We start from the raw sequence: 11,766 nt of genomic DNA on the forward strand, positions 1-11,766 counted from the left end.
GTGATGCTCCTGCCTTAGCCCTGTGAGTAGCTGAGACTATAGGCAGTACCACTATGCCTTGATAATTTTTTTTTTTTTTTTTTTTTTTTAGAAATGGGGTTTTCCTGTGTTGTCCAGGTTGGTCTTGAACTCCTGGCCTCAAGTGATCCTCCCACCTCAGCCATCCAAAGTGCTGAGATTACAGATGTGAGCCACCATGGCTGGCCACCAAGTATATTTTTAAATGAGGTTTTTGAAATAGGTCTTGTGAATTCTCGCTCATATCTAGGCACAGCATTTTTAGTGAAATTGGTTATTGATGAGTTCAAGAAACCACTGGTCTCTGATTCTCATGTTCCAAATAGGTGGTCCACTTGTGCAGATTAGCCTGAAATTACATATGCAGAGCCTAAAATGGAGTAAGGGCTGGAGACTCCTCAAAGGCAGGGCATGGGTCCCCTTTATAGTTGTATAATCTCTAGGCCCAAGTGCAGCTTTTGGTCATTGTAGGTGCTCCATAAAGTTTGTTGGACAACTTAATGAAAGAGTAAACAAATTACATTTCTGGTTCCTCAAGTTTTTCATAGGAATAAGAGTGTCCTAATACAGAAGCAGGCATTTGTGTTTTCTTTTGCTTTTTTTTCTTTCTTCCTTTTTTTTTTTTTTTTGAGACAGGGCCTTGCTCTGCTCTGTCATCCAGGCTGGGGTATAGTGGCACAATGCTGGTCCACTATAGCCTCAACCTCCTGGGCTCAAGCGATCTTCTCACCTCAGCCTCTCATGCAGCCACCATGCTGGCAAACCTTTTTGTATTTTTTGTAGAGATGGGGTCTTACTGTGTTGCCCAGGCTGGTCTTGAACTTGAGCTCAAGTGATCCACCCACCTTGGCTTCCCAAAGTGCTGGGATTACAGGCATTTGTGTTTTCTGAAGTGTGTCTCTCAAACTTGACCGTCTAATGGCTACTTCGGCGAGTCCAAAAAACCAAACAAAAAACCAGAAAACGAAAAACCCTTTTAAACTCTTCTATCCTTTTCTAATAGTCACTGCATAGCATCTTCCCACGTGTAAAGGCGTATCCTTTGAACTGTAGTGAGGGACTTGGACATGAGTCTCCGTACCGCACTAATTCCTCAGTATTCTATGTGGTTCAGAAATGTTGACCTATTTCTCTTGCTCACTACTGAGGCCAGTCAACTACCTTTCTTAGCGCCTCACTTCTTATGGACATATCTCTGGCAAAGCCCATTTCCAAGTGTCTTGCATGAGTAGAGACCTGTGTTGTATGGTGTCCTCAACAAGAAAAAACACACATTTGCTTGCGAAATTTTAGACAATTTCCTTCTAACAAAGGCCCTTGCCTGCCTGTCTTTAGAATCTCAGCCTGCACTGGGCATGGTGGCTCACATCTGTAATCCCAGTGCTTTGAGAGGCTGAGGCAGGACGATCACTTGATGCCGGAAGTTCAAGACCAGCCTGGACAATACAGTGAGACTCTGTCTCTACAAAAATTTAAAAAAATAAATTAGCCAGCCATGGTGGCATACCAGTAGTAGTCCCAGCTACTCTGGAGGCTGAGGCAGGAGATCAAGGTTACAGTGAGCTATGATCATGCCACTGCACTTCAGCCTGGGCAACAGAGACCCTGTCTGTAAAATAAATAAATAATAACAAAATTAGAATCCCAGCCTGACTTGTGACTAAATTTGTTCACAAAGTGGTGAGAGATGCTAACATTAAGTGCTGGTGTACATGCTGCTTCAGAGATGGCCCTTCCGACAACCATGTGTTGTGAAACTATTTTATGCATGTGGCCCACCAGCAGGAAAAGGCATTCCAGTCAGTACTGTCACGAGATCATGCAAAGGCACGACATATGTATATTTTAAAGAAAGAGCAACAGTTGGGAATGAACAAAAGACACATCCAGGGCACCCTCAGAAGCCTATAATTATACTAGTAACCAAACCTTCCCATAGGAGAGCTCATTTTTAGAGAGGTGAAGCTGCATCTGAAGACATGTTTCTGAGACACGAATGCTGAGATCTCTTTACCTAGGCATTAGCAATAAAACATCTTTACGCTGATCACATCTTTCCCAGAGACATGAGAAAAGAACATGACTCACCTCATTGGTCTAAAAAGGACATTCTGCTTCCCTTCTTAAAACCTTCCGTGGTGTTGTTCCACTTTTGGTTTTGAATTATAGAAAGATGAATATTTTTGCCTGTGAGCCAAGAAGGCTGTGTGCCGTGTGTCTTTTATACAGCAGCTACACTACACACACACACACACACACACACACACACACACACACACACGTGGTTCTTTCCTGATTTTTCCTGTGGCATTTTAGAAATTTGCACTGGGATTTTTAACATTCATTTCTTCTGTCTCCAAGGCACCATCACGAGTCAGTGGAAGGAAAAACATTAACTTCACTTAAGGCTGGAGAAAGTTCGAACGACATGTCGAGAATCACCCAGTGACTCAGAATACCTGCTTGGGCAGTTTCTTCATCCGTTAGAAGGTTCCCTTTTCAAACAACAGGAGATATTTATTCATTTTGGAAGTCTCTTCCGCTGTGTTTCCAAATGGTCCACCTCTAGATTAAGGGGGGAAATCACCCAGTTTTCACTAGCTACCACAAGTCAACACAGTGAACATAAAAGCTTGTAAAAGATTATTCCCTCAAAATAAATCTATAGTTGGTTATTATAATGCTTGAGAAGTGTTTTTGGAAGTGAGCTCACGCTTTTCAAGTTGATTTCATGGCACAAGTCTGTGACCTCATGACCGCCCCACATGCACCCCAACAGTGTCCCTGCAAGATAAAGGCCCTGGAGGAGCAAGACCAACATCATCGCCTACCTGACATTTAAAAATTTTCTCAACTTTGGGTGAAAGCTGGCTTTTCAAATATCTGGGTCACCACTTTTTCAGTCTTTTCCTAGATGCTTGCATTGTAGAAAAATGTTAGCTAGAGAAGGCAATTTAACAAACACTTCCACACTCCAGCAGTTTAGGATATCACCTCTGGGGCAGCTCATGTTATTACTCAACTCATGGTAACTCTTGGTTCTAAATGAAAAGTTTCCCTTTTTAATGTTTAGCTGTGGTTGAATTTTGTATTTTCTCTGAGTCAATAAAATAATCTTAGAAGTTGGTTGGCATCTTCTCAGTTTTCCTGCTCCTGTTGGGGCACAAAAAGTCTCTCTGCCTCTATTTTACTCTTTGCATGTTAAGCAATCCTAGTTCCCTTACCTCTTCTAATCCTTTCCTCTCTCCCTCCAGCTGATGGCTCCTCTCTGTGTCTGCTGGGGAGGTCCTGACTGCATTCTCTGGGGTAGTTCAGGAATCTACCCTCACCAGTAGCCCTCACTCTCCAAAACAAAAACAAGACAACTCTTTGCTTGGTACTTTATTATGCTAAAAATAAAATAAAATAAAGAAAAAAAGAAGCACAAAATGACTCACACACATTCCCCCAGACTAACAGGAGGAGAGTGACTCACCTTCCCTCCTCAGCACGTATCGCTTATGTTTTATGGGTTAGGATATGGAATCATGTGCAGGTTTCTCTGCCACTTTCTAGAGCCAGTTAAATTCTAAGATCCTCTAAGGTTTAGTAGTCATAAACTGATAATATTAAGTGCTTAGGCATCAAATATAGTAATGAAATGAAAATATGTCTTCCATGAAGACACTGGCTACGACAATGCCCAGCGAAGAAAATCCCTGGAATCTTAACATGGTGATTTCTCCTTGCTTACCGAATGTGTGGGTTTCCGTTCACTGACGATATTCACATGAGCTACTCCTAGTGCACATGACAAAGAGAACTCAAGAAGGCAAACTTTCGCTACAAGTTGAAGGGAAAAGAAACCAGGCTGATAACAATTTCTATAGATTTATCTTTTTGACAAGTTTAAAATATATATTTAAAATACAATTTATAAAATGCTTAATCTGCTGACTCCGGAGCCTGCAGTGCAGGGTGGGGTGCGGGTGGGCAGCTCCCCCTACACCAGCAGAGCAAGACTGCAGGGGTGCGGCTCTCCCTCCCACGCCCTTCTGTTCAGACATCCAGTGGACCTCGTGCATCCCTGGAATCACACTAGTTTCTACAGATTTTAGATATGAGAAATTACAGACACTGGCTTCAGTCAGTAAAAAGCAAGAGCTTGGGCTTTTTGATCCTTTAATTAAAGTTCTTCAAACACAACCTTTAACAGCTCAATTTCTTTTTTTTCTTTTTTTTTTTTTGAGACGGAGTTTCGCTCTTGTTACCCAGGCTGGATTGCAATGGCGCGATCTCGGCTCACCGCAACCTCCGTCTCCTGGGTTCAGGCAATTCTCCTGCCTCAGCCTCCTGAGTAGCTGGGATTACAGGCATGCGCCACCATGCCCAGCTAATTTTTTGTATTTTTAGTAGAGACGGGGTTTCACCATGTTGACCAGGATGGTCTCGATCTCTTGACCTCGTGATCCACCCGCCTCAGCCTCCCAAAGTGCTGGGATTACAGGCTTCAGCCACCGCGCCCGGCCAACAGCTCAATTTCTAAAATTATTTCATAAAAGGAGGAGAGTGAACAATCCTCCATGTGTATGTTCTGCAGGACAAAGCTTATCACCAATTACTAAAGCAGGAAAGTGCAGCTTGTCAGTAAGACCTTAGTGGAGAAGTGGTGGGGGATGGGGGATGGAGAATATGAAAGTCATTAAGGATGACAGCCTAGGCACAATAAAAGATACAGCACTCCAGAGCAGCCCAGCAAAAATGAGAGGTGGCAAAGCTACTTTTTTGTCTGTGAAATTCGCGTTTGTTTCATACCCTCTACTAATGCCATCTGAGTCCCTCCGAAGCACCTCACCTTCTGTTGTCTCTATTTCAGCCTAAAGACACCCCAATTATGGTGTGCACTCCAGGTATTTAAATCTACTGAAGGTGGGGAGCAGGGAAGGAGTTTTGCTCTTGTTGCCCAGGCTGGAGTGCAATGGTGCAATCTCGGCTCACTGCAGCTTCCGCCTCCAGGGTTCAAGGGGTTATCCTGCCTCAGCCTCCTGAGTAGCTGGGATTACAGGTGCCTGTTACCACGCTCAACTAATTTTATTTATTTATATTTTATTTTTAGTAGAGAAGGGGTTTCACCATGTTGGCCAGGCTGGTCTTGAACTCCTGACCTCAGGTGATCCACCTGCCTCGGCCTCCCAAAGTGCTGGGGTCACAGGCGAGAGCCACGGCGCCCTGCCCGCAGCTATTTCAATCCGAATCTGTTTAACCGGAAACATCAATTAAAACAAAAATGGATTTCCCACAACCAATACCAATTCCTGTGGCCACTCTCATCTGATCGCTTATCTCCACACACCAAAAAAAAAAAAAAAAAAAAAAAAAAAAAAAAAGCAAGGAATAGAGCACACAAACTCTTTTCTTTTCATGTTCTCTTAGTAAACCCTGGGTTCTGGTAGGACCCTGTGTCAACATCCTGCTGTCTGAACTCTCATCCTGTTTAGGGTAGCCAGATTTTATAATTTTAAAACACCAACTGGGTCCGATGTATAGTTCAATCTATTAATGGCCATTTTTTTTTTTAGAACATCTTAAATTTTTAATCTTTTCTTTACAGATTACCTAGACCACTTTTGATTAAGAAAACTGTAGAAAGTTAGTAACTGCCACAAGGCAACGCCAGGCGGTGGCATGTATGAATCTCTAGAGTCCTGCTTTAAGGGGTGTCTAAATGCACTGCACGGGGTCTCTGCTCACACTTGCTGGAACCAATCGTGGCAGATTTTAGTCCACAGGTCGCTTTTCCCCGTATTTCCTTGTAAACTCTTCAGCATTCTTACAGAATTTTTTACGGTCCTTAGAGTATTCCTCAGCTAGGTCAGCGCGAAGCGGGTGCTCAGGCTGGGGGTCATTCACCAGTGCTATGAGGGACTGGATTACTTGGTCGGTTTTGGTTGCCGGCTTCCAGTTTTCAGCACTAATTACTGGCAGACAGACCTGCCCCTTTTCGTCGATGTTCGGGTGATAGATCTTTGTTTTAAATGTGATCTTCGGTGGTTTGAATGGGTACTCGGCTGGAAAGTTGATTTCGATTCTGAAGGCCCCCTTATCATATGGAGGGTTGTCAGGAACAATAAGCCCTTGCCAAGTAAATAAATTAGCTTCATCAACCTGGATGTTACGGAAGTTTTCCATTCTACAGTTGCGGATTTCTTCAAGCTCCTTCATCAGCCTGCTGCTGGCCGCCATCTTGGAGTTGGTGCTGCTCCTTTCCCAGAATGCATCGCGGTAACGGCCACTTTTAATAGTTGCATATGAACACACTCAAATAAAATTCTGATGTGGCAGTTTGAACTTCCGCTGAGCAAAGCAACTTAGCCATTGGTTAGAGTGATCATCCGCAATCCTACATATGTAATTTTTGTTTTTGTTTTTGAGCCGGAGTCTCGCTCTGTTGCTCAGGCTGGAGCGCACCATTTCGGCTCACTGCAACCTCTGCCTCCCAGGTTCACGCATTCTCTTGCCTTGGCCTCCCAAGTAGCTGGATTACAGGCACACCCCACCATGCCCAACTTTTTTTTTTTTTTTTTATTTTTAGTAGAGACAGGGTTTCACCATGTTGGCCAGGCTGGTCTCCAACTCCTGACCCCAAGTCATCCGCCCACGTTGGCCTCCCAAAGTGCTGGGATTACAGATATGAGCCACTGCGCCCGGCCTTACACATTATAATTCTACCTGCATATTCACCTGTTGCCTGACTGAAGACTGATATTATATTTAGATCAGATTGCTCATCTTGCATTTCACAGCACAAAGTGAGATCCTTGGTGTTTAAATATGTTTCCTGAAGAATTTCTGTTAATCCAGTTCATGTTCTCAACAGGAAGTAATTCAGACATGGGAAATGATAAAATGTATGAACTGAGAGCCCAAGATGATAATGAATAGAGGTTAAATATATAAAAATACTTATGCAAAGGGATAGAAATAATATATTTTGAGGCATTTTCACAAAAAGTTGTCACATTAGAGTACAAATGTAATTTTCAGATATAACTCACTTTGTAAACGATTTAATATACTGAAACCTGTCATTTTAATTATAAAATGGGACTTGAATTTCTGTAGAACAAGTATTATACCCAGAACGACATGAAAAGTTCAGTAAGAAGGCAGCAAAACTTATTTAAAAATCACATATTTAAAGGTAAGATGATCTTTTACAATAAATTATTAATGTGACTACTCAAAATAAGTTATGGAATATGAATACAAAGTAGAGTTATTTTTATATTTGGCATAAGAACTAAGGAGCTTAAAAAGAAAAGCAGTATTAGAACAACAAAAAATGGGATAGCAGTCACTTGGCTTCAATAAGCCTTCTCTGCAATATTCTGTAAGAAGAGAATATACAAGTTGCATTTTTTAAAGTTACCTTGTTGTGGAAGCTTCTGAATTTTGGAAATGAGTGGTTGATCTTGATCAAAGCCTGGAAGAAACACAGACATTGTGAGTCAAAATGTAACAGGATAAGCAGAGAGTTCTCTTATCTATAGATAAAATCACCACCTGAGCATAGGCTGTGTAGACCAGGGTTAGAAAAGAAGTCCAACTGGCAGGAAAATAAGGTGGGAGTCAGAGAGCAAATAAGATTGCAGCAGATGTCAGGATACAGAAAACAACTGAACAGGTAAGAATTCAAAATAGTATGTTTATATGGCCTGTATTCCCCGACTAAAAGCTCCATGTGGGCAGGAATTGTAATTTTGTCCACTGCTGTATCCCCAGCTTCTGGGCCAGTGTCTGGCTTATGAAGGTGCTCCAAACATTCCCACTCACCACCCCTCACTTTTGTGTAAGCCTCGACTGAAATCCACACTTTTTTTTTTTTTTTTGAGACGAAGTTTCCTTCTTCTCATCCAGGCTGGAGTGCAGTGGCATGATTTTGGCTCACTGCAACCTCCGCCTCCCAGGTTTAAGCTATTCTCCTGCCTCAGCCTCCAGAGTAGCTGGGATTACAGGCATGCGCCACCACACCCAGCTAATTTTTTTATTTTTAGCAGAGACTGGGTTTCACCATTTTGGCCAGGCTGGTCTTGAACTTCTGACCTCAGGTGATCTGCCCATCTGGGCCTCCCAAAGTGCTGGGATTACAGGCATGAACCATCAGGCCTGGGCCATAAATATTTGATGAGTGAATAAACATAAGCTGAAGTTTCAGAAGATAGATTTGTCACAGAAAATTAAGTCCCACAAGTAAGTGATGGACACCTAAACAGTACTATGGTAAGTGTTGGCATGTAATGCAAAAGTAACTGTTATCTAAGCGTCAGTAATAAGGGATGAGAACGAATGGCGCTGGGGGGGGAGGAGCAACTGTCTTTGGGAAGAAGGCATTAGAGGTGGTATTGAATGGTGAGTAGTGGGAAAGGCAGGGACTGGAACCCAATGCCAGGCTCTGGGCTTTGTATTCCATTCCCAAGCACCCTGAGAACAGGAACCACTTCACCTACCTTTGAATGGCAAGCACCTGTCTCACTGTGTTTCTAGTTGGTGCTCAATAAATGTCCATGAATTGATTAGTAGATAACTGGGATCCAGGCAGTGCATGCAGTGGAGCTGCAGGATCAGCATGCTGGCCGGGACCAGCCAGGGAATCAGCCAGGGCCTATTTCCTTGTTCTCTGTCTCATCTACTTGAACAACTGTGGCCAATCCAGGATGGGCACTGTCACAGTGTGGCCTGAGAACTTCTCCCCAAGGATTAAACATTAAAATGTCAACCCTCAGGCCCCGTTGGGACTTCTTGAATCAAAATCCTGAGTGAGAGGACAGAAACTGGAATGTAAATCAGGTATCCAAGAACTAGGCACTGTGGCTCATGCCTGTAATCCTAGCACTTTGGGAGGCTGGGGCAGGAGGATTGCCCACCCTGGGCAACATAGTGAGATCTGGGCTCCACAAATAAAAAAATAAAAATTAGGTGGGCAAGGTGACACATACCTGTAACCCTAGCTACTTGGACCAGGAAGATCATTGAGCTCAGGAGGTTGAGGCTGCAGTGAGCTGTGATTGACTGCACTCCAGAAACTGAAATTCTAAGAGCAAGAGAAACGACTGTTTTGGGTGGGCACTGTGGGCCAGGTACTGTTCAAGGTACTTTCACATATAGTCATTTATTTATTTTTAAATTTGCTGTAAACTCTCAGCAGACACATATAGTAATTTAATATGTAATAATCCACAGAGGTAGTTTGATTATAACTATCTGTGTTTGAGGACACGAGCTCAGGGATAGTAGATGACTTGCTTAACACTTCATGGCAAGTAACTACTGGGATCCAAATTCCTGAGCTTAATTTCAGAGACTCTCCTATATCTCCTGGCACCTTAGGGAAATTCAGAATCCAGGAAACCAGGACATTATGCTGTGCCTGTCTTCAGGAAGTGTACAGTCAGCCTCTGTTGGTTGAATCTGCCTAAATGAATCTCTGGAAATCGAGAGCTGAGGTTATAACATTTCATAATTCTAGATCCTAGAGTGTCAGAGTCAATCTATGACTTTAAAAATCCTAGTTAAGTCCAAGCACTGGGTATAGTGGTTTGTCTGAATCTGTACTAGAAAATTCCCATGTGCAGAGTGGACAAGTGCCTTAACAGAGTGAAGGCAGAGGTGGGGGAAGACAGCTGGAGAGGTGCAGACTGTCACCCCCACACCTAACACTGCTGTTGGCTCCAGCCAATAGTCCCACCCAGGGTGTCCCCGCCTTTTCAGGTTTCAGAGAAGCCCAAAGTCCAGCTTTCCATCTGGAACATCATGATTTTGAAATATCCATAACTAATTCAAAAGTTTAAACTACACCCCCCAGGCCAAACAAACAGGTCTGGAAGACAAGTTCAGGCCCATGGAGCTCCAGCATGCACCCTCTGGTTGGGAACAGAGAAATCCCAGGGCATTAAGCTACATAAAGTAACCGGGATATGGTTTAGTGAAAACGGTTTCCATCAGAACCTGTCTGTGCATCTGTTGGCATGAAGGTGTATCCCTACCACTATTTTTGGTTTAATTTAGGAAAATATGCATTGCATCATCTTTTGATTTTATACAAGTGTATCACATGTGGCCTGAAGGCCCAATTTTTGTAAATTGGAATTTCATCTTTCTATCACCCTACCTTCCCACCATAAGGATGCCTCATTCTGGTTTTTGAGTGATCTTCAATGGGCACTGGGCAATTTTAAATGTACGATTCCCCGGCCTTTCAGTTTATTTCATTCTTTTGAGACAAGGTCTGGCGGCAGTGCAGTGGCGCTATCTCAGCTCACTGCAGCCTCCACTTCCTAGGCAGCGCATCCAATGGAGCTGCAGGATCAATCAGCATGCTGGCCGGGACCAGCCAGGGAATCAGCCAGGGCCTGTTTCTTTGTTCTCTGTCTCATCATGCCATCCTCCTTCCTCAGCTTCCCTAGTAGCTGGGACTACAGGTGTGCACCACCATGCCCGGCTAATCTTGTATTTTTCTAGAGATGGAATGTCGCTATGTTGCCCAGGCTGGTCTTGAACTCCTGGACTCAAATGATCCCTTCCGCCTCGGCCTCCCAAAGTGCTAGGATTACAGGCGTTAAGTCACTACACCAGGCTGCCCCAGTTTATTTTAAAGGAAAATAGAGTAAACTCTCAGGGGGAAGAACCTCCAGTTTAATAACACTCTGTATTGTATCTGCTTTACAGTAATCGTATTGGAGATTTTCTAGATGGGACTTCTCTGTACTGAAGCCTTAAACCTGCTGTTTATCGCAGAAGTTATCCATATCTGTCTGTCTCTCACACACATGCACAAAAACTAGTTGATGTGTGATTTCCTATATATGACACGATAACATTCTAAAACAGTCGAGAACAACGAATTGAGTGTTATCATGGCTATTATTTAATGATTTTATCATGTTACTTTATGTTGAATGGCAATGGAATAATTAATTAGGTTTTGTTGTTGTTTTCAATACCTCCACAGTCTAAATAATAAACCGCTCTCCCAACACTGGCATCGCTTTAGAAGAGATTTTCTTATCTATTTCATGGCACAAAAAGGTGCCTCTCCCTCTGTGTCCTAATTTCTGCAACGTGTGTGCATTTATTGCGTGTCATCAAGCGAGGCAATGCTAACCTAGCAAAGCCGAAATCATCAGCAGAGCAAATTAATGCAATGTCACCCGCTGACCGATGTTAAACGCGGCAGAGACGCACAAGCATCCGCGTGAATGGATTAAAAAGGCACTTACAGGGATGACCCGCAAAGATCCTAGTTTCAAGACACAACAAAAAGCCTCCAGGACGTGAAGCCGGCAGGTTCTAGTCTCATTTATTTTCATGGCTATGTTTTTTTTTTTTTTTTTTTTTTTAATTTTAGTTTTCCACTGTAAAACCAAAGAGCATCAAAGGAGAAGAACAGCTTCCCCACTCTCGGAAGCCTCGCGGAGCCGAGTTCCCCTGAGCGCCCGACCCTGCCTGCGCCGCCGCCACCGCCGCAGCCACCACCGCCGCCGCGGCCGGGAAGCTGGGCTGGGCTGGGCTGGGCTGGGCTGGGCGGGCAGGGGCGGGCCGGGGCGTGGCGGGCGTCGGCAATTATTTATTTAGCGGCTGCATAAAAGCTCTGCGGCGCTCGCGAAACCCAAAGACGCCTTCTAGGTAGCAAGGCGCTCCTATCCGTCCAGCAGCTTCCGGGCTTGGGAGAAACTGAGGAACTCGCCTCGCCAGCCCGCCGCTCCCCGGGGC

General features: G+C 43.8%; 1 protein-coding gene and 1 long non-coding RNA gene across 2 annotated transcripts; both read right to left on the reverse strand.

Moving 5' to 3' along the window:
- Positions 1-2,311: 2,311 nt before the first annotated feature.
- LOC119472511 lies at positions 2,312-11,535 on the reverse strand. The gene is made up of 3 exons (XR_005201660.1): positions 11,274-11,535; positions 7,427-7,480; positions 2,312-2,583 (listed from the first exon to the last, which is right to left on the reverse strand). It is a non-coding gene; the product is annotated as an uncharacterized LOC119472511 (long non-coding RNA).
- UBE2L5 (ubiquitin conjugating enzyme E2 L5) lies at positions 5,564-6,448 on the reverse strand. Its single transcript, XM_037741679.1, has one exon. It carries the CDS (start codon positions 6,238-6,240, stop codon positions 5,776-5,778), a length of 465 nt encoding a protein of 154 aa, XP_037597607.1. The 5' UTR covers positions 6,241-6,448; the 3' UTR covers positions 5,564-5,775.
- Positions 11,536-11,766: the final 231 nt, after the last annotated feature.

The sequence above is a fragment of the Cebus imitator genome, unplaced genomic scaffold (assembly GCF_001604975.1).
Source record: "Cebus imitator isolate Cc_AM_T3 unplaced genomic scaffold, Cebus_imitator-1.0 Scaffold103, whole genome shotgun sequence".
Taxonomy (NCBI): domain Eukaryota; kingdom Metazoa; phylum Chordata; class Mammalia; order Primates; family Cebidae; genus Cebus; species Cebus imitator.

What these genes read in the sequence shown, in the direction of transcription:
- UBE2L5 (XM_037741679.1), bottom strand. Translation starts at nt 6,240, where the DNA reads ATGGCGGCCAGCAGCAGGCTGATGAAGGAGCTTGAAGAAATCCGCAAC.